Genomic DNA, 25,589 nt, shown 5'->3' with positions numbered 1-25,589 from the left:
CCCCACCCAGAAACCTGCTTTGGCCAATTCAGGGTCTGTGCTGGGTCTTGTTCACACGGGGCATTATCATTAGTGCTCACATCTTCCTGTGGCTGAGGCCCAGCTTGATTCATTCTTTATGGGTGGAGAAACTGAGGTTCAGAGAGGTCGGATGAACTGCCCAGGTCACACAGCTGGCAGAGGGCAGAGCAGCCGCCAAACCCCAGTCCGTTAGACGCCGAGGCCGCGCCAGGACCGCTCTGTGCTTGCCGAGCTGGGCTTCCCTCTCTGCAGTCGGGGCGGGGCAAGGCGGAGGCCAGTGGCCCCTGCAGGAAGCAGAGGATAGGGCTTCCAGCTCCAGGGGTGAGAGGTGACAGCCCCATTGCTCCGAGGGCCCCCCAGATGGCATCCTGTCAGCAGGGCGGTGGAGGGGGCTGGGCGGCCAGGAGGAGCTCCCCCAGCTGGTGGCTGGGGATGTGATCTCCAGATGAGGGCTCCTGCCTGGTGCCTCTGTCACTCACGGGGCTTTGCAGCACCAGCTCAGCCCCGCCTTCCCTGGCCGCAGCAGCCCCAGTCCCTGTCCAGTGTTGACTGGAAAAAATGCACAAACTGCATGTTGAGAATACTGTTTTATCTGGCAGATTTTCGGAAGACTACAAGCCCGAGAGACAGCCTCTCAGATCGCTGAGGGACAGCTTTGAAGAGGTAGGGGAGGGGCCAGGATACACAGGAGTTTTGCAACAAAGACTAGATAGTCAGGACATCAAAAGATTACTGTTAATTAAAAAAAGACGGACATCTCAAGTTAAGGAATTTAGCGCTTTTGTATGTATGGGAAGATACCGGAGTCTGGGCTCATTGAAATCATTCCTTTGATCTGCACTTAGCTGTCCAGGGCCAGTGTCCTGTGGTTTCCCATCCTGAGTCCCCACGGGGGGCACTGTTAGGGGTGGCTGCAGTGGCTGACGGCTTGGTGGCTACAACATCCTTTGTTTACTGAAAGGGCAGGCAACATTTTTCATTCACACCAGCCAGCGGAGTAAGGTCAGTGCGTTGCCAGGTTTTTAGCCGTAAAGAGTGACAAGGATTTCAGTCTCAGGGAATCCTGGCCACACAGCAGATCTCATGGGAACCAGACTGAAGTGATTCAGGACCCACTGCAGTTCTAGGGACCAAATTCCGATCTGCCACCTCCTTAGAGTGCCACTGTCCTGCTCCTTCTCTCTGCCTGCCTTCTTGGTTTCTGCTGTTGTGGCCAAATGCTTGGCTAGAGAACATGACCGTCCCAGTCACTTGGAGCTAACAAGTGACACACCGAGCATGCGTTTGTGTTCTGACCCTTCTCTCCGCTGGTACACTTTGTGCGCAGTACTGGTCAGCGGGGGCCCAGTGGGGGCCTGGCGTGGGGCCAGCATCACAGCACGTGCCTGTACAGACGTGAGGGGCTGTGCTCAGAGGGACCCCAGGTATAGTCTGATGCTCTGCGCTGGGTACCGACCTCCCAAAGGACATGGGTTGGGTTAAGTTCTGTACAAGTCTCCTGGGAGTGATGTAACAAATCACCACTGACTGGATGGCTTGAAACAACAGAAATTTGTTGTTTCACAGTCCTGGTGGCCTGGAAGTCAAGGTGCAGGTCGGGTGGGCTCCTTCTGGAAGCTCTGAGGGCAGTCTGTTCCAGGCCTCTCTCCTGGCTTCAGGTGGTTATGGGCAATCCTTGGCGTCCCTTGGATGTGAATTCGGGTGCACACTCTTTAACCCAGTACAGTTGCCTGGAGTCCAAAGGCCTCCTCTTGGTTCTGGAATCTCCAAAGGACCAGCCCTGGGGCAACGCCCAAGATGCTTTTCACGGAGACAGACCTACACAAATGCACGTTGGTTGAACTTTTCATGAGAATAACATCCAAGGTGTTTTGCGTTGAATTCTTTACCCCCAGAATTCATGTACTGAAGTCCTACGCCCCAGTGCCTCAGGCTGTGGCCTTATTTGGAGATGGGTCTCTACAGAGGTAATCAAGCTGAAATGAGGTCAGTACAGTGGCTCTAGTCCAATAGGACAGGTGTCCTTATGAAAGGGGAAGTTCGGACCAGATACAGGCTCCCAGGGAGAGGGCCCCATGAAGAGAGAGGCAGAGATGGAGGTGATGTGTCTACGAGCTGAAGACTGGCAAAGGCTGCAGGAAACCTCCAGGAGCAGGGGGAGCCCCGGACCAGCCTCCTCGGGGCCTCCAAGGTGGACCTGCGGACACAGTGGTTGGGCGGAGGACGTGCTGTTTCTCTGCTTCTCACGGGAGATGGGTTCCCTGTGTCTGATCTCCCTTTAGTCCTGCCTGGCTCCCCTGAACGTCCCTGAGGGCATCTTGGCTGAGTCCCCCGACACCGCCTGCATGCTTGCCCTGCTGAGTATGTGGGCACAGCGGTCTGCGGCCTCTGATGCTGGTCACGCCACTCAAGGCTTCTCGGGAGCGGAACATGACTCCTCCAATGAGCCTCTAGGCTTGGGAGGGTCAGGGGTGGGTGGGTGCTGGAGTAGGTCTATTCCAGGGTCTCTGTCTTAGGGAAGTCAGCGAGGGAGTCTCAGTGACAGCTGAGGAACCACCGGAAAAGGAAAGGAATTCCAATAGCCTGGGGCTCAGAACCCTGAGATTTAAGTGTCCCCTCCCCCCACCTCCCTCTGCTCTCAGGTTTGCATTGTCACCAGGGTCCCCTGTGGGCCCCACAGCTGGCCGAGCACGAGGGTGCATAGTGTTTCTGTCGGCATGAAGTGTCGCTAAAAGGAACTGATGAACTAAAGGACTGAGTCATCTCCTCCGTCCCGCCCGCCGGGCTCTGGGAGCTCTCTTGAGTGTGGGACCACACCTGAGTCAAAGGCCACCTTGCTGTGGAGCCCAGTGATACACCTTCCCTGTTTTTCCTCTGGAAAAACGTACATTCTCAGTAGCAGCTTCTGGAAGCATCTCTGCTCTCTTGCCCAACCGCGGGTGTAACGATTCTCTGCCAGCCTGGTCTCCCCGTCGCTGGAATCAGCCTGTGGGTGCGCTGGGCGGGTAGCTTAGTGTATCTGCGACTTGCTTTTAGTGAATCGCCCAATTGTGTCCTTTGTCCATTTTTCTACAGATGGGTCATCATTTTTATAAATTAAGGATTTTATTTTATTTTTTCCCCATTTAAAAAGTTAAAGTCTAGTTGATTTACAACATTGTATTAGTTTCTGGTGTACAGCAAAGTGATTCAGTTTTTTATATGTGTGTGTGTGTGTGTGTGTGTGTGTATGTATACACACGTATTCTTTTTCATAATCTTTTTCATTACAGGTTACTACAGACCATTGAGTACAGTTCCCTGTGCTGTAGGCAGGACCTTGTTGGTAATCTCTGTATAGTGGTTTGTATCTGCTAGTCCCAAACTCCCAATTTATACCTCCCCCTTTTCTCCCCTGGTAACCGTAAGTTTGTTTTCTACGTCTGTGAGTCTCTTTCTGTTTTGTAAATAAGTTCATTTGCGTCATGTTTTTAAATTCCACACGTAAGCGATATCATGTGATATTTGTCTTTCTCTGTCTGACTTGCTTCACTTAGTATAATAATCTCCAGGTCCATCCACGTTGCTGCAGATGGCATGGTTTCATTCTTGGTCTGATCCGTTTGCCTTGGATGTAATTATCGACGTGGTTCTGCCTAAGTCTCCTATCGTGCTGCTTCTTTTTTATTGTGCTTTCTGTTCTTTGTTCCTCTTTCCTTCTGCCTTTGATTTAATCAATTATTTTTTAGTATTCTATGTTCTTTACTGTTTTTTTTAATTCCATTAGGTTGTATTTTCAGTTGTATGACTTCTATTTGGTTCTTTTTTAGGACTTCTAAATCTCTCCGGATACTCACCAGTTCTTTGCCCATTGTGTGCATCTTTCTGTACAGATTCTCTACCATGTGTATTATCTAAATATTTTAAGCTCTTTATCTACTAGTTCCAACATCTGGCGAGTTTGTGAGTCTGTGTCTCTTGACTGGCTGTTTTGTGTCTCTCTTGATCATGGGTCACGGTTTCCCGATTCTTCATGTGTCTGGAATCGTTATTTTGTAACAGATACTGTGAATGGGGTGGGACAAAAGATTCTGGATTCTTTTCCTTTGAAGAGTGAGTGTTGAGTCGATTCCAGAAGCCAGTTCAGTTACTGGTGGATCATTTTGAACTTGTGGAAATTTTGCTTCCTATCTTGTTGCGGTGGGACCTGTTTTGGTTTGCTTGCTTTCTTTTTTTTTTTTTTTTAACATTTTTTATTGATTTATAATCATTTTACAATGTTGTGTCAAATTCAAGTGTAGAGCACAATTTTCTAGTCATACATGAACATATATATATTCATTGTCACATTTTTTTCTCTGTGAGCCACCATAAGATCTTGTATATATTTCCCTGTGCTGTACGGTACAATCTTGTTTATCTGTTCTGCATTTTGAAATCCCAGTCTGTCCCTTCCCACCCCCAGCCCTCTTGGCAACCACAAGTTTGTATTCTGTCTATGAGTCTGTTTCTGTTTTGTATTTATGTTTTGTTTATTTGTTTGTTTGTTTGTTTTTTATTTTAGATTCCACATATGAGCGATCTCATATGGTATTTTTCTTTCAATCCTACGTGAATCTTATTCCTGGAGCATAGTCTTCGCTGCTAAGCTGAAGCCCTTCTAGGGTTTCAGTGGAAAGTCTGAGGGGTCCACCAAGCCCCTCTACTTGGCAGAATGTAAACTCCAAGCTCAGTCTCTCCTGCAGGGAATGGGCAGCTGCTGAAATCTCTGCCCAGCTCTTTAAACCTCGCAGACGTAGCGCGCCTCTGGCTTCTAACAGTCTCACCCGTGTGTGAGCTCGGGCGGCCTCAGCCAAGGGTCTGAGGAGCGTTACTATGCACTGTCTGGGGGCTCTCCTCTGCGGCTCCCTTCTTTTTAAGGTTTCACTTCTTCCTCCAACAACAGCAGAACACACATTTTTCTAAAACTCGCATAGAACATTCATTGAGATAGACCACATTCTGAGCCACAAAACACCCCTTAACAAATTTAAAATAATAGAAACCATATGATATCTACTCTGAGGCCACAGTGGAATTGAACTAGAAACCAAGAACAGAAAGATAGCTGGGGAATGTCCAAATTCATAGAGATTAAACAATACACTTCTAAATAACACATGAGTCAGAGAAGAATGCTCAAGAGGAATTTTAAAATGTTTTTAACTAAATGAAAATGAAAACACAACTTATCAAAATTGCGGGGTGCCGAGAAAGCAGTGCTTAGAGGGAAGCGTGTCGGATTGCACGTGTTCGTCCGGAAAGAAGATCTAAACCGATCATCCAGCTTTCCACCTTAGGAAACTAGGAAAAGAGGAGCAAATTGAATCCAAAGTTAGCAGAAGAAATAATAAAAATTAGAGCAGAAATCAGTGAAATTGAAAGTAAGAAATCAATGGAAGAAAAATCAAAGAAACCCAAAGCGTAAAGATACAGGTGAAAATCAAAGCACAGAAAAGATACATTGGTTCACCGTGCCCTGCAGAGGTCTCTGCCCCCTTTCCTTCCTCTCCAGTCCCGTCCTCGCCATCCGCTCTCCCAAGTCAGCCTCATAAGGCCCGGAGTCAGGCTGGCCTGGAAAGAGAGCTCCCTGGAAGGCAGGGAGAAGGGAGGGAGCAGAGAAGGCAAAGACAGACTTCCCTCGGGAGGCACGTGGTGGGGAAGGATAGGCTGGGAAATGAGTTCACAATCATACATTTTTCCCGCATTAGAGGTGAGCGCAAGACATTTATTTGTAAGCGGTGGACTTGAAAGTTAAAACATATTGTCCCCCTGAGACAAGCAATGAGGCCTAGGATGTTGAGCCAGGCTGCACCAGCCTGCGTTGTACACATAGATTGTTACGCATTTTATCTAGAATATTAATGAAATGGTAAGCCTTGAACTAGATTAAATTGGGTTAAAGGCAGTGTCAGCTTCACGATGTTAACCTCTGACCTGGGAGCACACTGAGATTTTTCATTTATCAAGACTTCCTGTATCTCCAGCCGCACTGCCCCCCGACAGATGCCCCTTGGCCTGGGTGCACACGCTGGCTGGTGGCCTGGTTTGCTTTGGGGGCGGGGGGAGACCTGGCACAGAGACCTGCGTGGAAGTGGGCTTGGGGCTCCTTAAGCAGGGAATTCTGCCATCTCAGGGTCTGGAAGTGGAAAGCATGGGTTTCAGGTGTCCCTCGACACCATGAACTCCTCACCCATGAAGGGGGCACGGCCAGGAGGAGGCCAGCAGAGGGCCCCCTGAGGAGTGGTCCACAGGCGGGGGTGCTGTGAGGATGAGAATGAAAGCAGAGACGGTGCCTGGCATGTTGAGGATGCTCAGTAAGCGTAGCTCTGTTGGTTTCTTATATTTCTAGTCTGTCGAGTTGGACGAGGCCTCTCACCCTCACCACCCACCCCGGACTCCGCACTTGCTGGCAGTGTCTCCTAGCGCCCCTAGTGTGCAGTTCAAGGCCCTCACATTGTGCTCAGACTACTTCTGGGGTCCGAAAGCCCTTCCTTCTCTCGCCCACGGCTGAGTTTCTCATCCGTCTGTCCATCTATGTGTCAGTTTTTCCTCCTGGGAGGAGTCTCTCTTGACCCTTCCTGCTTCCCTCCAGCCAGTGCCCTCTGCCCCTTTTGGACCTTGTGCGAACCAGGGTGGCACCTCTCTCCCTGCAGGCCTTGTCCCCTCCCTGCGGCCCTGGGTGCCTCGGGGCAGGACTTTGCTTCATTTGCTCTGCTCCCCTCTGTGCTGCCCAGTCTGGCTGGCAGCCATGTACCGAACTGATTGTGGAGCTGAGGAATTTAACTCTGTGTTCAGAAATCCCTGCAGGAATTTTCCATTGAGATAAGCGAGGGTGAAGGTTTCAAGGCAGGACTGGTGGTCATTCCTGCTTATCTCCAAGGCTTTTAGGAGATAAGAACATTCTGGAAGATCTGCATCTCCGATATTACACTATGAGTTGGATCCTTAACTTCATCTCCACAAGGAAGCCCCAAGGAGGAAGGGGGGCACTTCTCCCCCACAAGCCCCCAGCGCGGGGTCCCTGGGCTCATCCACCTGAGAGCTGTGTTAACAATCCGAGCGCACAGGGGTCTCTGCACAGGGAGCAAGGGCGTGGGCGGGCAGTTGGCAGTGTTTGCTACAAGCCCTGATAAAGGCTTCAAAAAATCTCAGAAATGTTTATGCAGCAGTAGGTCAGGTGTTCACCAGTTGACCCCAGGAGGACAAATGGGCAAGAAGTTGCCGAAGACTGATATTTGAGCCGCCTCAGGATTTCGCATCCTAGAATCTGGAATCCACCGCAGATATCTGAGCAGAGGCTGGAAGTTAGTTGGTGACCCTTCTGTTGCCGAGCTCTCCAGCCACTGGCCCTTTCAGCTCCCAAATTCTGTGCCTTTGCATTCTTTTTGCCTGTGAGCGGGCGTGCCTGCACCTGGGGCCTAATTAATCGGCATGCGGGAAATTCTCCTTGTTAATGCCAATATAGGAACGTTGATAAAATGCCTAGGGAGAAAGTTAAAAGTTGGTACCGCCATATAGAAATGATATTAATTATGGCCACATAAGTAATTGTGTACATCTTTGACTAATTTCCGCTACAGGCAGTGATGACTCTGGTGTGCACGTCTCAGTGGGGTCAGAGGTCAGCAGGTCCATGTTCTCGGTCCCCGTCCTCCCCACCAGAGGGTTGGTTTGTGCCCAGGCCTGACCCCGCACAGCCACACAGGAAGGCACCTTCTGATATAAGCGTGAGTGCCCCAGGCTTCCATCTCCTGTGGACAGCTCTCTGTGTGGTGAGATCGAATCACAGAGGCCAGAGGTGAAATGAGGCCTGGGGCCATCTGGCTCAACCTGGGTACCTTAGAGGTGAGGAAACAAGTGTTGGGGGGGGGGGTGACTTGCCGAGGTATCTGGGAGGAGCCCACAGGTTTCAGGAAAGGACCCACTCAAATTACAGGCTGTGCAGGGTGCCCCTAGGACGACAGAAGTGATCAGCCCCCAGGCCCAACTGAGGGTCTGAGTTGTAGCCTTTCCTGGTGTCCCCGGGCCTTTTGAGGTGAGGGAGGGTTGGGGCTGGCCTGAGTCCTGCCCTGGGGGTGGTTCCCAGTCTTCCTCCAGTGACGAGCTAATGTGGCAGCTCTCACGCCTTGTCGCCTGGTTGGGGGGAGGGAGCATGTGTGCTTTGGCTCAGCTCAGGTACTGAGGCAGGCAGGATTCTAGACGGCTCCCAGGGTTCTCACCCCAGGTGCCCACACCCTGTATAATCCCCTCCCCTAGAGTGTGCCCAGGGCCATGGAAAGTATGGATGTCACTCTTGAGGTTAGGTTACATTATAAGGCAAAAGTCAAGGGATTTTAACTAAGGTCCCTCATCAGCCAACTCTGAGTTAACAAAAGGGAGATAGTGCCTGGTGGGCCTGACCTAATCAGGCGAGCATCGTGAATGTGGGTCTAGAAGTCAGAGAGACTCTCCCGATGGCTTTGAGGAAGCAAGCTGCCCTGGGTGAGAGGGTCTGGGGGCCCTCTAAGAGCTGAGAGTGGCCCCCAACTGGCAGCCAGCAGCAAAACGGGACCTCTGTCCTACAACAGCGAAGCACTAGATTCAAACAAGAATGACATGAGTTTAGAGTGGACCTCAGACTCCAGAAAGGATGCAGCCAGCTGACACTTTGACTGCAGCCTTGGGAGTCCCTGAGCAGAGGACCCAGGAGGCTGTGCCCAGACACCTGACCCACAGAAGCCCGGAGAGAATATACGTGTGTTGTAAGCCTCTGTGTTGGTGGTTGTTACGCACTGACAGATGGCCCCTCTGACACAGGACTGCAGGGCGTGGGGGAACCACCAAGATGATGGAGCGTGTCTCCCAGCAGCCTGGCGGGGTGGGAGCCCACGCTGAAGTTAAGGTGAGCTGTGAGGACAGCTAGCTTCCCACACACTGTCTGCAGACAGATTCGTGGCTAACAAATCTCCGCCTTTCTCAGCATCCAGCCTGCCCCAACCCAGTGCTTGGAGACTCAAAATCTTAGAGGCTATTCCATCATTGCTGAGGCAGGAAATTCCATGAGTGGAGTCGTGTGAAGAACTTGGGAGGCCGAGGAGGATGTCCCCTGCCCCCGGTCTTGCTCCCAGACCCTCCCACCCCCGCGCAGGTGTGGTCAGTTGCAGGGAGACAAAGCTGGGAGCAGGAAATGCGGCCTTCCGGGGCATCCAGCCAGGGCCCCGTCCTCTGGCCCCAGGACTGGCCCCCTGGCTGGCCTCTGGTTCCCGGCACAGGGCCCCACCAGAGCTGGCTCCCAGCTGCTTGTGGCAGGAACAAATTCATTTGACCAACATACTTCCTTCTCTTCTGGCCAGCTAGTTTCAAATGCCACAAAGATCCCCACAGCCAGAGGAGGGAGCGGAGGGAGACCTTCAGCACTGAAATGAGACCTGTAACAAAACAGAAATTCAGCTGGAGTCGGGTGACCCGACAGGAACGTGACTTCCGCCAGGTGCCCAGGTGCCGCTGTGGCTCCTGCTCTCAGGTCCAGCCTCCCGCCCTGCCCCAGCAACCACATGACTGTGGTGGACCTTGCCCAGGGAGCCTCCTGGGGCGGGAGGGGGCCTGACCTTGGAGGAGGGGGCAGGGCACTGCCTTGGCCAGAGGCTGCTGCTTCTTACCTGTTTTCTGTTGGAACAGAGCCCCTGCCTGTCCCCAAGGCCACGCCCCAGCCCGCCTGTTGAGGGAGCAGCCCTGTTCCTTGGCCAGAAATGGGGAGAAGGGGGTGCAGGTAGGGGCCCTGCAGGACCCGGTGATGACAGGCTGTCAGGCTCGCTGGAAGTGACCAGGCCTGGGGAGCACGTGAGTTATTGTTTAGACTTCGGGACACTTTGCTGAGTGTCTGTGTCTGTGTGTGAATGTCTATGTGTGTCTGTTTGTATCTGTGGGTCAATCTGTGTCCATTTGTCTTTGTGTGCGTGTGTGTGTGTGTGTGTGTGTGAGTGTATCTGCGTGTCATGTGTGTGCCAATGTTTGTGTCTCTGTGTGTCTGTGCATGAGCCCCCGTGCACATAATCGAAAGGGCAAAGGGAGGGGTGAGGAGTGTGTTCTCCTGAACGGTAGAGGTGTCCTGTTTGTCCCGGACGGCTTGCTGGGTCAGTTCGGAAGGTGATTCCTACTTAAATAGTGACCTCTGGGAAAATTCCAGTTAAAGGGCTTGAATGTAGCGGCTGGTAATGAACAGGAGCCCTTACAGGAATCCATTTCAAATGACTCACGCTGCTCAAGGAATCAGACTGCCCTCAGAGTGAACAGCCGCAGGGAAATCCCGCTGTTTTCACCTGCCTGGGTCGGGAGGGCACACTGAGGACCTGCGGCCACAGATCCGGCTCACCAGACCTGTGCCTGGAGTGGCCCCTCTCCCAAGAAGGCTGGTTTGGATTTGCAGTCCTTCCCTTTTCCTCTGGTGGAGGTGGTGGGCCAGGAAGACATGGAAAGCGCCAACCCAAAATGCTGGAGTGGGTGTCCCTACTGGTCCTCAGCACAAACGTGGCGTTCCTGAGAACATTTCTGTGTCGAGAGAGACTTTAATAATCCCAGCTGGATGAAATGCTAGAGGCTGGGTCAAAAGTCACACTTTCAATTTTCTCTCTGAACAGAGGGCTCCAACCTCTGATGATCAAAAGCTTACAACATGTAATCACACACAAAATTATATACGGAAATGCTTCCTGCAGGCTTACTTATTACAGGAAAGATAATTAAAGCCAAGTGAATATCCAGTGATAGAGAAACAGCCCAGCAAACTGGAATAGTTGTAGGAATGTCGTGTGGTCATCACACCTGCAGATGGTGAAAACATCTATAACGTATAGAACAAGGTGGAGAAATGCCCTCGAGATATGTGAAGTTTTATTTTAATGTAGGATGCATAATTTTATGTTAAAACTATGGTTGGTTTGTTTTTAAGATTCTTAGGAAAAAACTAGAAGTAAGGAGGCAAAAAACCATCCCTCATTTTATTAAGGATGTAGGATTATGGGTAACTTCATTTTTTTTTCATATGGGCAATGATGTGTTTATATTTACCACAAAATAATATTTTAGACCAAGAGATGTGTCATTGTCAAAGGGATAAGTCACCTGTGTGTGGTATCATAGTAATGGTACGTTCATTCATACTCCGCCTATTTTGGTTAATTCAGACACATTTTGGGCTCAAGATTTTCTTGACTTAAGTGTTTTATTAATTGTGCACATGAATAGCAGAGCACAGTTGAAGGGGTATCTTTAAACTCCTGAGAACGCGCTGCTTTACGTGTGGTAGAACTGTCTCTTTATGTAAAATTATAGCAAAAATCAGTGGACTATCTGCTTCTAAGCAGGCACCTTAAGTATTTCCAGCCAGAAACAAGGTATCGACCTGGGGTGGCAGAGAAGGTTCGGGAATTCCATTCTTAAAAGTTCCTTTCCTCCAGCTTTCTTGCGATATAATTGACCTATAACATTGTGCAAGCTTAAGGCATAGTACATGTTGATTTGATGCAATTACATATTGCACAGTGATAACCCCCAGGGCTAAGCTAACACCCCACGACGTCACATAATTACCATTTCTTTTTGTGGTGAGAACATTGAAGATCTGCCCTCTCAGCCTTCTTCCAGCGTGTGACACGCACTGTTGGCTCTACTCGCCGCGCTGCGCGCCAGGCCCCCAGGACTTGCTGCTCCTACAGCTGAGGTTCGCGCGCTTCCGCCGGTGCCGCCCCTCCGCGTCCCCCGCAGCCCCGCAGCCCCGCCCGCGCCCAGCCCCGCTCGCCCCCGCTCTGCCCCGTTTCTCGGTGTCCGGCCACAAACGAGCGCGCCGTGTAAGCGGGCGTTTGCCGCTGCGCTGACCGTCCTCCGGCCCCGGGGCAGGCCCGCTGCACCCGCGTTCTCCATGTCGCGCGGGCGTCCTGCGGCCTCTGCACGCGGCTGAAGTGACGCTCTGCCCCGGGCATCTGGTGTGGCCAGGACGGCGGCCTGCTCTCAGGAAAGCTGCTCGGCTTCAGCAGAAGGCGGTGTGCAGGGCGCGAGCCCACCCTGCTCCTCCCTGGAGGGGCTGCCCGCTGGCCTCTGTCCCCCCTCCCCTGACGTGTCTGTCGCCGGTGAGGGATCACCGCCTGACAGGCATAGAGGCCAACACTCGGGCACAGGCTTTTGAGAAAAGCAAAACCCTCACCACGCGGTTTCCCGGCAGTAAGGCCAGAGGCAGGGCTCTGGAAGCGCCCCCCCCCCCGCCCCCGCCCCCGCCCCCGCCCCCGCCCGGGGCTCGGCAGAGTCAGGGGCTTCAGGGACCTGCGGTCGTGGAAGCAGACTGGTTGGTCTCCAGGCAGCCCACGCGAGTGCTGCTGCAAGCAGCTGTCCTTGCTGAGGGCCCTCTCGCTTCGTAAAGGGTTCTGGTGGTGGCATCGCTATTCTCTGAGTGCCGTAGACCGAAGAGTCTTGGTTCGGGGTCAGCGCGGAGACGTGGGTTCCCGTCCTGCACCCGTGCCGCGCCGGCTCTGAAAAGCAGCTCCGGGCCTGGTTAGTCGGCCGGCCTGTTCAAGGAGGCAGAGCCGTTTTCCGCCGGTCAGGGTCCTGCGTGCCGTCCCAGCGGCCGCCGCGGTGCGCCCGTGCGGCGCGCCGTGCAGCGAGCAGCCTGCCTTTCTCGGCCCCTCGGCTGAGCTGCCTGGACGACGCTGTTCTCAGCGCCTGCTACAGGCCCTTCCTCTCTCTCTTTTTAAAAGTTTTTATTTTTTTTTATTTTTTTTTTATGAAGTAGAGTTGATTTCGTCTGCTCTTCCTGCAGAGACCGCAGCCCACTGTCAGACAAGCTGCCTGGGGTTTTCCTGGCTGTGCAAACAAATGATGTGGTGGAAATAGCATGTCTGTCTACTTGTGGCTTCTGGCTAAGTCATCCCTATGTTCACGCATGAGCTATTTATTGAGCACCTACTGTATGCTCAGTGAATACTGTCCGTGCATTTGTGATAGTTCACAGCCGAGAGAGAGAGAGAGAGAGAGAGAGAGAGAGAGAGAAAGGAATACAATAGTTACATAAATTAAACCTCATTACATCCCAGTGAGAGAGAGAAACCATTAAAAAGAAAATTCTGCGAGGTCAGGTCGAGGGAGAAACTGAGATCATCTCAGTCAAGAAGACGAGCAGGGAGCTGCAGGCCGCAGGCTGGCAGGGACTTTGTTTTATTAGCTGCTATTTTGGGGGACTGGACACACGACTGGGGGTAAGGGTGGCAGCTGCGAGACCAGACAGGCTGTGACAGGGAGGGATTGGCATCGGCTTGAACAGCGAGGGGAGAACAGATGGAGCAACTTCACTGTAAGGCAGATTCCCCGGGTAATTTGCGGGGGGAGTTGACAGATAAGCAGCTGCAGCCAAGTCTGAACTTTGAGCCGATGTCCCTTTGTTATCTTTCCCGGGGCTTCAACCAGACTCTGGACTCTGATTTGCCGCTTGGCCTGCAATGCTGGATCACAGGCTGCGGTTTTATTCCTGGGGGGCCAGCAACTTCAGGTGCTCCCACATCTGTTCCTGGAGTTCATTTTACTTTGCCTTTGAGTTTAATTTCTACCAGTGGGTCAGAAATCTGTGGAAGGACTGCTTCGAGTTCTTGCAGGGGTGGTGGGCTCTGGGGAGCGGACTGGCCCCTGCAGAGCCCGCTCCCCCAGCCCGGGGCGGCCGCGGGGCTGTGGGATGCAGACGTTGCAGGGTATCCAGGCAGGACAGCAGACATGACACCACAAAGCATCATCGCTGATGGTGGTTGAAACTCTGGAGTACCTCCTTGAAGATGGGAGTTCAGACATGCTTCTCAGTAACCCCGTGGCTCTGCTGTGTCGTTTCCCCTGGGAGCGGGTGGGCCTGTGAGCCCTTCTCCACCAGACCCTGTGACCGTAGTCCCTTTCCAGTCCTTGGTGGGGAGGATGTAACTCAGTGGTGGAGTGTGTGCTTAGCATGCACGAGGTCCTGGGTTCACTCCATAGTATCTCCATAAACAAACAAACAAACTTAATTCCACCTTCCCTCAAAAATTAAAAAAAGAAGAAGAAGAAGAAGAAAGAAGTCTTGTCGGCATCGCAGACTCAGTCCTGTTTTTTTGAGAATTTGATCCCAAACTCGGTCCTCTTCCTTGTGTCGCTGCAGGGCAGCCCCGACCAGTGTGTGGCCTGGCTGCTCGCTGCGGGGCGGAGAGGGGACGGGGTCTGCTCCCTCCTGCTCTCTCTCGTCTTCAGAATCCCTCCCCTTCCTCCAGTCCACCTGCCACCGTGAGGAGGGAGAGGCGGCCACTGGACTGGCTGCCTCTGAGCTGGGTTTGGATATTTTTCAGGGGAAGTTCTTCTTTCTAGAAGCAATCCAGATAATAGATGAAGTGATAACAGTAGAATGCCACCATCTTGCAGCCCCCAAATGAAAGAGTGGACGTGGTCGCCCATGACTGCTGACGCCACAAAGAGGCCGCTGGACGTTATTTGCCTCCCGAGGAAATTCGCGCCACACTCACAAAACATTCTTGCCGGAAGATAGCCTGTATGTGACCAGATTTCTGTTCTGAGCCACCAAGCTACAGAAAACACGGAGTTTGCAGGAACACATTCAATGACAACATAGGAACGCAATCAGCAAAATCCAGAGACTACAGGACCACCTGATTTCTTCAACAAATACATTGTGAATAAAAGAACACACGTATAACTTATTCATAGCAAAAAAAAAGTAGCCTGTAAAACTTGGTGGCTCACCTCTGAATAGTTTGAAGATTCTATTATAAAAGCCACTTCTATGTTTATTTTTGGTCATGCAAGAAAGCTTTATGCCTTGAAGTCTAGAGCTGTCCGAGAAGTGATTTTTAAAAATCATCATAACCACTTGTAAGTGTACAATATAGTAGTTTTAAGTGTATTCGCACTGTGTGCAGCCATTCTTCAGAACTTTCTCCTCTTGCAAAGCTGTAACTACACCCATCAGACCACAGCTCCCAATTCTGCCCTCCCTTCTAGCTGCTGGCCACCACTATTCTTCTTTCTGTTTCTATGAATTTGACTATTTTACACATCTCATGTAATAAAAGCCATTTTTTTTAAAGCAAACTCCCCCCCATGTCTATATACTGAGATTAGCAGGAGAAATAATAGGATGTCTGGGATTTCCTTCAAACTAACCTTGCGTGTGAGGGAGGTTCGGGGCTGTGAATGAAGCAGGATTGGCCACAGCTGGTGCTTGTGGAGGCGGCTGATGGAGACACGAGTTCCACCAGAATGACCGCCATCCTTGTCGTGGTTTGTGCCTGAAATTTCCTATAGTGAAAAAACCTGCGGGGTTTGCCCACATTAATTTTGATCACAGAGCTGCTTTGCTCCAGGGCTTATCGCTGTGGGTTCTGCGGCTTTAGATGCAGAGGGAAGGACTAACATGTTTTGAGATCCTTGAAACACCAACCTCTTTTGTAGATAGATAGTTTTGAAACACCAGCTTTAATCCATGAACCACTGTGGAGAGGGCACTGTACCTTTCAGGTGTTTCAGACACGTTTCAGAGTAAGTCACACATCCTTCAAAAGTGGGAAGGGATGGAAGCGTTACTGAACTACACTCGGGTCCGCTTGCCCGCGCGCAGTAAAGCCAACCTGTGACACCAGGCTGTGGGGAAGGAAAGTGCGACGTTTACTGCAGGCACCCAGCAAGCAGTCCAGGCCGCTGGTGCTTAAAGGGCCCAAACTCGCTGACGGCTTTCCGGGAAAGGCTTTTAAAGACAGGGTTGGGGGGAGGGGCTGTGGGGTGTGATCAGCTCACGGACATTCTTCTGATCATCTCATGGACGTGAGGTCATGGGGAGTCAGCGCCATCAACCTTCCGGTTCCCGCAGGTCTGGGGTCTCCGGCTTGTGGGCAGCACACAGTTAACTTCTCCCACCTGGTGGGGGTTTCAGCAAAACGGCTCGGCTCGAAGGACATGGCTCGGGATATTATCTAGTGAACTTGAGGAGGAAATAAGGTCCTTGACTTTCTTTAACAGCTAAACGATTATTACTCTGTTTTGCATGACGTTCTCCTTTCTTTCTGTGTTTTCTCACTTTTCTGATTACATGCACTCTTTGGAACTCAGGGGACCTAGGAGACTAAAGCTTTTCTCCAGACAAGAGGTAGGCGCAGGATGGGGGGTAGGTGGGGGGTCTGTCCCAGGATGGCCCCATGGGGTCCTGCTCGGTTACAGGAGGTCAGTAAGCCAGCATGATGACGGGCGCACAGTCATTCCTCTTCAGGGTTTGAAGCGGTGCCTGACCCACTGGCCCCCGCCGGGCACCGCGGACATGCCGTCCGTGCCCAGCACCTCACAGCAGGCCTACGTCACAGCTATTGTTCATGTGGGGAGATTCCACTTGGGGAGATGGGGTGCAGAGTGGACCCGGGATGTCAAGCCAGGTGCCTCTGAGTTGGAGCTGCATTCTGTTCCAGGCCGTCTGCATCCAGCCAGGGCAGCAGCGTCCCGGGGGTGAACTTGCTAAGGTTATTTGGCTTCAGACACTCAACCTTCCCCTGCTGTCTCTGCAGGGCATGGCGCAGGTGGACGAGGCCTCCTGCCCTGGGGCTGACCCTGGCCAGCCCTGCATCTTCAAGCTGGTTCTCCTGGGCACTGACTCTGTGGGCAAGTCCAGCTTGGCTCTCCGGTATGTGAAGAATGATTTCAAGAGTATCCTGCCCACCGTGGGATGTAAGTGACGGGACAGAGCATCCTTCATTCGTCTCCGGGGAAGAAGCCGGGGCCGCTGACCCAGGCATGGGGTGCATGGGGACAAGCCCACCGGGGAGTTTCCCACGTGCTCCCGGGACCGCGTGCAGGGCCTGGCACATTCAGGGATGAAACGAGGTCCACCTCGGTCAGTCACACACGGAACCCAGAGCACAGCCAGGTGTCGGCTCAGCTGGAGTCCGCGGAGGGGTGGAGGGGCAGGGACAGAGTCTCTGGCCCCAGAGGGTGGGGTGAGGGATTGTGCTGGCAGAGTGGGGAGCCCAGGAGAAGCACCCCAGGCTCTGCCACTCAGCCCCTGGACAAGCTGGCCTCTCCCTCCCAGCTGTGTGTCCTCCGTGGCTTTCAGTCTGGAAGGGCAGCGCCATGCAGTTGCAACAGGAACAGCACGACTCTTGAAGCCTAAAATATTTGCTACGGGTCCCTGCCCCCCAAAGTTTGGGACTCCTGCTCTTACAGAGTCTGCGAGAGACCCTGAGGCAGCGGGTGGCCAGGGGATGGGCTCCAGGGGGCGTGGGGAGGCCGAGGAGAGGGGCATGGGGCTCACTGTGGGCCACGGCCTCAGCTCAGGGGCCCAGGGAGGCCCGGCTCGGGCCTGCCAGGAGGGGCTGGGTGGTGGGTGGAAGGGGCCCCTCGTGCACAGAGCCACGCGGAGCCAGGGGAGGGTGCCGGCCTTCTGTGCTTGCAGGGGGCTGGGGAAGAGGGAAGGGACGCTCAGACATGCTGGATAACTTTCCCAGGCAGGAGGCCTGTAGGCCCAGCGCGCGGCAGCTTGTGGATGGCGGGGGGGCCCTGTCCCCCACCCACTGGCACCTCCACTGGTTCCTCCAGTTCCAGCAAGTCGGGGACCAAGCTGTCACCCTCCCCAGACTGCCCACGTCACCCCACTCTCTTCAGGGGTGCTGTGAGGCCAGGAGGGTGCAGAGCCAGGGCTCAGGTTAGGTGGGGGCTCCTTTGGTTGGAGGGCAGAGCTGGGTGTGCCGCCCGCCCCCTGCCTCCTGCTGCCAGCACCCCGCCACCAGCCCAGGCTTATCCCCCAGGACTCCACCTCTGCCTGGGGCAGGTGCCTTAAATCTCCGCTCCCACTTTGGCCTTCCAGGCTCGTGGTGGGAGGATGCGGAGATGGGGGAAGACTAGATCAGTGCTGTGGCCCACAAGCCCACGGCTGAGCTTAGTGCTTCTTTATTCGGTCAGCCACCAAGCTCCTTATTGAGCACCTACTGTGTGCACCGCTGAGCCCGGTGCAGGGGCGGCGAGGTGAGTGAGCCCCTGCTTTCAGGAGCTCAGCCTCGTGCGGGAATGACGGTCTCCCCCAAGCACATCGCGGGTCCCCTGAGCTCCCCGGGTACAACTTGAGATGTTACTAGAGCCTTTGGAGGTGGATATTATAATTATCACATTCTGAAAACAAATAAATAAAATAATATTACTCACTTATTATATTCATATATTATATGCTACGTGAGTCTATTAATTATTATGCTATCATAATGATCGTGTTATTATAAAAGCAGACATCCCCCGTTTTCAAATGAGGAACTGTGACGAGTGTCCCTTTAATCTAAGGGGGGTGGTCCGTGCTGTACAGAAGCCCTTTGAAGGCAGATGCGTTCTCACGACGACGGCCTTGGCTTTCCGGAGGGTGAGCAGAGCCACAGGGGGAGGCTGAGGGCGCTCACCACCCCCACCCCGGGGCCGCGGGGAGGACGCCGCGGGGGTGCGTGTCCGGTGTGGCCGGCAGGGAGTTCTCAGCAAACAGGAGCTGAACGAACAAATGGGGGGACGGCCTAGGTTCTCACCTGAATGTTCCTGTCTGTGAAACGAGGATGCACAGGCCCTGCTCTGGGGTGAGGGGGGCCCTCTGTGAAAGGCTGATGGAAGGATGTCAAGTCACGATCAGCGTGCTGTGACTTAAGGTCATCACCCGTCCTTAGACACCCACCCTCACACCCCTGAGGGCAGGGGCGGGGCCAGGGCCTGGCTCGTCCTAGGTGCTGCTGCCTTCAGGGCAGGCCAGTTGCAAGATCCTCCAGCCTTTGGGAGGCGCGGGGGTCCCTGGGCACCCTCCAGAGGGTCTGGGTCTGTTGGTGGGTGCGGTGGGGGGGGGGGCCGCAGCGGAGGATTACACAAGCACTGGGCGTGGCTCTGCAGAAGAGTGCTCAGGCCAGGATGGTCCAGCGGTCCTGCAGCCAGACCCCGCCCATCCAGAGGAAGTTGGAGCCATAGCTGTGAGCCGCAGTGACCAACAGACTCGAGTACCCCAAATAGCCAGAGTGGAAGTGAGTGCAGACTCCTGGGGGCTCAGTCTGCTTGGGGGAGACCAGAGTCCCCTTGAACTCCTGGCCACCCCAGCACCCCAAAGGCTTCCAGCCCAGCTGCAGGAGAGGGCCTGGCAGGGGTCATGGAGGTGGGCAGCTCCAAGGAGTGGTCGCTGGGGCCATCCAGAGCTCCCGAAGACCCCACCGAGCTTCCCCCGGCCCCTCATCCTGGAATCCCGACTGGCCACAGCAGGGGGAGCGCTGGCCGGTTCCCTGCCCTGCACGGTCTCAGGGACTTCTTTGGAGGGATGGTGACATCTGGTGTTGGTGTGCGTATTTGCTGGCGGAAGCCAAAATGAGTTTGGACCAGCTGGGCCTAGTGTGGGCCAGAGAGGCACCAAAAGTATTCAGTGTCACCTCCACCTCCCTCCCCTGCTGAGCGAAGCTTTGCTGAAGCCCCTGAGAAGTCACTCACGTCGTGTTCCCCTAAACCAGTGAGGAGCTTGTGACTTTTACAAAAAAGATGAATGTGGCAGAGAGGGCTCCAGTGAGTGCCATCAGCCATTTATTTAAATTAAAAGGTAAAAAAGCCAACCTTTCCTTAGTTCACATTGAGTAGAGACACCTTTTAATTTGGGGCAAAAAAATGCAAATTGAAGAATAGCCCCCGGTTAATTCTCTTGTCATTTGTTGCCCACGGGGGTTCCTTCAGCTCACCAAGTCGAGGGCATGTCTGCTTCCAGAGGCTGGGAGCGGGGGCTGGAAGTGTCCCCAAGTGTCCCCACCACTGGGGCACCTGCGTGGATGTCTGCAGTGGGGCCAGAGGAGCGGGAGCCCTGCTGTGTGCCATGATGGGACAGTGAGCCCAGTGGCCTCATTGCAGATTATAGTCTGATGAAAAGGTGCCAGTGCATTTTGTCTACCAGCCTGTTCTAGAACAAGTCCTGGTTTGTGGCCTGATCCCACCCCCAGCCCCCAACTTGTTGCCAGTATCATTTCAGGCAAAATCTCCAAGTCTGTTTGAATTTCTTGGAAGTTTATTTTGTAATCACTTTGTGGCTTCAGCTGTGAACACATAAAAAATGCGGACAGTGGGTTTCTGAACAAGGGAGATAATTCATGTGGGCTCTTTTCTGGGTTGGAGCCAAGGAGTCCACCTTGATTTTGGACCTCGACTGCCAGGACTGAAAGAATCCATTTCTGCTATCTGAAGCCACCCTGTCTGGGGTCATTTGCTCCGGCAGTCCCAGGACACTCACACGCTGGCCTTGGAGTGCAAGTTTTAATTTTAAGCATGCAGCTGCGTTTGCCAGAATCTCCCCACAAGCTCCACCCCAGCTGGGGTGTGGGCAGGGCCGCAGCTTTTCCTGAAGCCCCATCTCTGTCCCCCTCCCAGTCCCTGGTCCAGTTCTGTGTATGACATACCTGCACACTGTGGCCAGAACATCTTGGTGTCACTAAATAACTATCTCAAAGTCACATCACTTTGGAAAATTATGCTAAGGGAGAAAAAATCTTCAGCTGAAAGGTGGATTGCCCAATATGTCGAATGAAAGGTTTTGGGGTAGGTCTTCTGTTGTGTGTCATTTTGAAGCTGAGACATGAATGAATAGAAGTCCCTGCCTTCCAGGTGCTCATTGTCCCCAGGGGTGACAGGTGAGAACACAGAAATCTACCTGTGCCCCTGGGTGTGTGAGCAGCACAGGGAGGCTCGGGGGGAAGAGACGGGGGCCTGGGCTGGCACTCAGAGACCTCAGGGGACGTGAAGGGATGGGGAGGAGGAAGGTTCCAAGCAGAGAGGTCAGTGCCGATGGAGGGTCAGCAGGGTGAGGTATGGATGAGGCTGGGAGGTAGCAGGAGGCCGGGAGGGTTTGGAGGATGAGCTGGTGAGACCATCAGTGTGCCAGCTGCATCTCTGGACCCCCACGGGGACGTATTGGACCCTTGGTTATCAGAGACCCCTTCCATGCCACCCATTGTCCAGAGGATTTTGAGTTAGGACACTGAGAGTTTATTTTCCCACCCAAAAGCTCTGTAGAATCTACAAAGGTCTGCAGCAAATTACTCGTAACACTGTGCTTTTCCCAGAAACGTCCACCTTCCAGACGAGGTGTGTGCTCAGCCCTCCCTGCTGTGGTGACAGGACACAGGGCTGGCTGCCTCTGGCTGGCTTGCTGAGCCCAGGGCTTGCGCTGGCCCAGGCTGAGGTGGGTGAAGACCTCGCCCTCCAGGGAGGCCTCCTCTGGGCTTCTGTTTCAGGTGCGTTCTTCACCAAGGTGGTGGATTTGGGCGCTGCATCTCTAAACTTTGAGATCTGGGACACAGCTGGCCAGGAGAAGTACCACAGCGTCTGCCACCTCTACTTCAGGGGCGCCAGCGCTGCGCTTTTGGTGTATGATGTCACTAGGAAGGTGAGGCTCGCCAGCGCGTGTCCCCACCCTCCTCCACAAGGCGTCCACTTTCTGTGCTCCTGGGGGGCGACTGGCCTTGATGTGAAAATCATGACAACCAGTAGAGAACCCTTCCCTGAAAGTTAGTCACCTCCAGGAAGTCCTCCGTGACAACCCCTCCTTCTGCTGCATGCTGGGTATGTTCTCCTCGGTTGTCCTCCCAGAATACCCCGAACAGAGCATCACCCTCCATCAGTCATGATTCCTTGGGTGCCCACTGAGGTGCTGAGGGGGATGTTATGAAAACAGGATACAGCCCTCGGCTGCATCTCTGATACACACAGTATCTTCGGGGCTGATGCCAAACAGGCGTGGGCAGATACTTGGAGCACTAGCGGGGAAGGGCGGGGGCCTGTGGGGGTTGATGGGGGGCACCCTACTTCCTGCAGGAAGGTTTAGCTGAGATGGTGGTGGGAGATGCAGGGCTGGCCTTTGGGGTGGGCAGGGGAGGAGGGGTGGGTAGGTGGGCAGGGGAGGAGGGGTGGGTAGGTAAGCAGGAGGGAAGGGAGTTCTGGTAATCAGGCCACGCTGGTGGAATCAGGGGGGTGTGCACCACAAGTGGGGCCCTGCAGTGCTGAGAGCAGGCCGACTGGGTCAGCTTGACTATGGAGCAGACGGGTTGCTTGGGGCCCAGGGCAGAAGCCCCGTTCATAGATCTGGGGGCACTGCAGTGAGGATCGGGGTTTGGGATGCCAGTCAGCCCCCTACAAAGTGGTCCTTGAGGGCATCCAGGAACAGAGGCCTCCTGGGCTCCAGGTCTGACCTGGAACCGCCTGCAGCTCCCAGCCTCCCCCCGCCCGGTGAGGACGGAGCTGCCCAGACCACCCCAGGCCAGAGACAGGCCGCCCGCTCCAGGGGTGCAGCAGCCCTTGGGTCCCTTGGTGGGCCAGTTGGATCGGGTGCCATATTGCACAGGATGGCCACCCACACCTGCCGTGACTCTCCCGGGGTGCTGAGGAAGACCACCGGGATGTGCCCCACTGATGTTCCTGGTTTCTTGGTTTAGGATTCGTTCTGCAAAGCGCAGCAGTGGCTGAAGGACCTGGAGGAGGAGTTCCACCCGGGAGAAGTCGTGATCATGCTGGTCGGCAACAAGACGGACCTCGGCAAAGAGCGGGAGGTGACGCTGGAGGTGGGACTGGAGACCGTCATTCTGTCCCCGCCGGGGAGGTGGGAGGGACCCCACACACACGTGCGCACTTGCACACACACCCACACACGCACACACACCTAGTGTCCCTTCTGGGTGAAACTTTCTGGTCTCCTGGGAAGGTCAGGCTGATAGGTGGTTGCGCCCAGGCATGGGGAGAGCTGGGAGCAACGCCGGCAGCACCCCCAGGACTGGCGGGGCGGTGGGGGTGCAGCCTGGCGGGGTGGCTCCCCTGAGAAAGCCACGACCCTGCCCAGCATCTCCCTCCTTGAGTCATGGCAGTTTCAGATCTTTTTCTCTGTGTTCAATAAACTATTGCAGAAGGGGCAAGTGGGAATGAATCCAAATTTCTTTGCTAGGACATGAGCAAGGGGCAGGAAATCTAAAAAGCTGCAGGTCTCCTGTAAGTGGACCAGCAATATGGGAGAGGCGTGTAGAGTGCTGGGAGCCCGGGGCAGGAGCAAGGGCTCCTAGTGCGTGTGCGTGTGCGTGCGGAGCGGTGTCTGTGTGTATCAGCGTGTGTGTATGTGTGTGTAGTGGTGTCTGTGTGCATTAGTGTGTGTGTGTGTGTGTGTGTGTGTGTGTAGTGGTGTCTGTGTGCATTAGTGTGTGCATGTTTAGGAGCTGTGCTAGAGTTTTGTCTGTGTGTGTATGGGAGGGTGTTGGGGGTGGGTTTAGGGAAGGCTCCGGGAGGAGGGGCAGATGAAGGGACGGGGAGAGGTGACACTGAGGGCGGGAGGTGCCGGGCCGGGTGGGGCTCCCTGAGGAGGTGGAGGGAGGCAGCGGCTGGCCCAGGAGGCCGTGCCGAGCAGGCGCTGGTGCTCAGAGGCAGAGATCCCAGCGGTGGTGTTGGGCTTGGGGGCTTTATTCTGGGGGCAGCGCTGAGTCGCTGGGTTGGGAACCCGACGGGGGACTGGGGAAGAACAGGTGGAAGCAGGGTCAGGCTGAGCGGGGAGACCAGCCGGACAGGGAGCCCCCGGGGAGGCCGGTGGCCCAGCTCAGGGGCGGGAGGGGCCTCCTCTCCACTCAGCTCTGCTCTGGGCCAGGATGGCCTGCCAGCGGGAGCGGGACCCTGTGGCCTAGACTGCACAGAAATGGGCCACCCTGGGGCCTGGACTGTAGACCCAGGGCCCGGGGACCCCACCCTGGCCTCTGTATTCTGAGCTCCCACTGAGCTGGGCGGGGTCTGGGGGCGGGGGCGGAGGGCAGGGCGCCACAGACACCAGGAACCGGCAGGGCGCTCGGCTGGAGCAGCGGCAAGGCTGGTTCATGTTCTGGCTTTTCATCTTAAGATAATTTCAGAATTACAAAAACCATCACGAACATTGTACAAAGACCTGCTCCTCTCCCAGCTTTCCCAAATGTTGCCGCCTTAGCCAGGTTCAGAATGACCGTCAAACAGGACATGGACCTTCATGCAACACCATTAACTACACATCTTGTTCAGATTTGTTCAGTTTTCCCACTGGCATCCTTTTCCTGGTTCAGGGAAGTCTGCTCCTAGGTTTGGCCTTTGAGAGACCCCCCTCCCGGGTCCTGGGCCCCCCGCTCCCGGGTCCTGGGCCCCCACCCCGGTCCTGGGCCCCCCGCTCCCGGGTCCTGGCCCCCTGCTCCAGGAGCCCCAGTAACAGAACTGAGGAGTGAGGTTCTCTATTGGTTGCAGTTGTTTCTCAGTCTGTCTTGGGTCTTCCTCTTAGAAGGCATCTGAGTGTTCTTAGGAAAATTTTATAATTAATGAGTGCTTTTCGGGGCTATTTCCCTCAGGAAGGGAAGGAGTTTGCAGAGAGCAAGGGGTTGCTGTTCATGGAAACCTCGGCCAAACTGAACCACCAGGTGACTGAGGTCTTCAATGCTGTCGGTGAGTGACCAGCCCCCTCCCTGTCCCAGAGCCAGGCATCGGGGGGGACCATCTCTGGATCTCTGGCATCCTGGGACCCAGCAGGGTGTCCCCAGGGACTGCAAAGTGACCAGGCATCAAGGGCCTGTGTTTCATGGTCTGGGAAAATGTCAGGGAGGGTGGGGTCCCCAGGGGATGCCAGGGGTGCAGGGCACTTGCTGGGCAGGGGCACTTTTCTCCCAACCCAGCCCCCTCCTCCTGTCATTCACAGCCCGAGAGCTTTTGCAGAGAGAAGAGACGAAGCAAGGCCAGACGCTGCAGGGAGATGCTCGGCTGGCTCTGAACGAGAGGCCCTCGAGGCAGGCGGGGTGCTGTGCCCGCTGACGCAGCCGCTCTGGGGTTGGGGGCATGGGGAGGAAGCCCCCAGCCTGGGCCCCCCGGGCCTCAGGCCAAGCACTGCCAGCTCCATATTAATGGGGGTAGTTATTCCGACTCACTGTCGACGCTGGCTTGCTCCTGAGGCCTGGAGGCTCCGGAAGCTGGCGTCCCTTAGAGTAACCCCTTCCCACAGCTGGTGGGACTCATTCAGGAGAGGGTCCAGGGTCACAAGGCTTCAGGGGTGTGGCCCCACCTCCCCAGACACCAGTCACTGACTGAATCCCATGTGCACAGGCAGGTGCGTCTGATCCTGCTGGATGTGGCCCCTCAGCTGCCGGGCCACCAGACACTGAGGAATGATACGGTCAGAGCGGAACCAGGGTCAGAAAAACACTTTGCTCACTGGGGCGGGTGGACGATCACCCCAGGGGCTGGGGCCCACCTGCTCCTGGGAGGTGGGGGAGGAGGTGGGAGAGGAGGGAGCAGGCCCAGGGGGAGGTGGCAGTGCCAGGAAGAAGCAGAGTAATGATCACATTGTCACGGGTCTCTGTGATGTCCCCTGGGGAAGAGTGGTGCCAGACGGAGGGCAGCTGGGGGTGGGGTGGGGGCGCCAGGCCCCTCCCATCTTTGCTCCCCGTGGAGAATATAAAGTGATGCTAACGCCCCGTGGGTGTGAGGACTCGGACTTTCAGCCCCAGGTGTCAGCTGTACTTCTTAGGGGTTTTTCTTGA

At 54.6% G+C, this 25,589-nt stretch overlaps 1 protein-coding gene across 1 annotated transcript; it reads left to right on the top strand.

Annotated features, from left to right (window-relative positions):
* Window positions 1–9,624: 9,624 nt before the first annotated feature.
* On the top strand, window positions 9,625–25,295 carry RAB17 (RAB17, member RAS oncogene family). The gene is made up of 6 exons (XM_014553341.2): window positions 9,625–9,861; window positions 16,590–16,749; window positions 21,303–21,454; window positions 22,500–22,625; window positions 24,408–24,501; window positions 24,752–25,295. The coding sequence occupies exons 2-6, from the start codon at window positions 16,593–16,595 to the stop codon at window positions 24,862–24,864; spliced, it is 642 nt and encodes a 213-aa protein (XP_014408827.1). The 5' UTR covers window positions 9,625–9,861; window positions 16,590–16,592; the 3' UTR covers window positions 24,865–25,295.
* Window positions 25,296–25,589: the final 294 nt, after the last annotated feature.

Source organism: Camelus ferus, chromosome 5 (genome assembly GCF_009834535.1).
Source record: "Camelus ferus isolate YT-003-E chromosome 5, BCGSAC_Cfer_1.0, whole genome shotgun sequence".
In the NCBI taxonomy this organism is placed as follows: domain Eukaryota; kingdom Metazoa; phylum Chordata; class Mammalia; order Artiodactyla; family Camelidae; genus Camelus; species Camelus ferus.
Note: the sequence above shows the minus strand (reverse complement) of the source record. Positions and strands in the feature narration are given on the sequence as shown.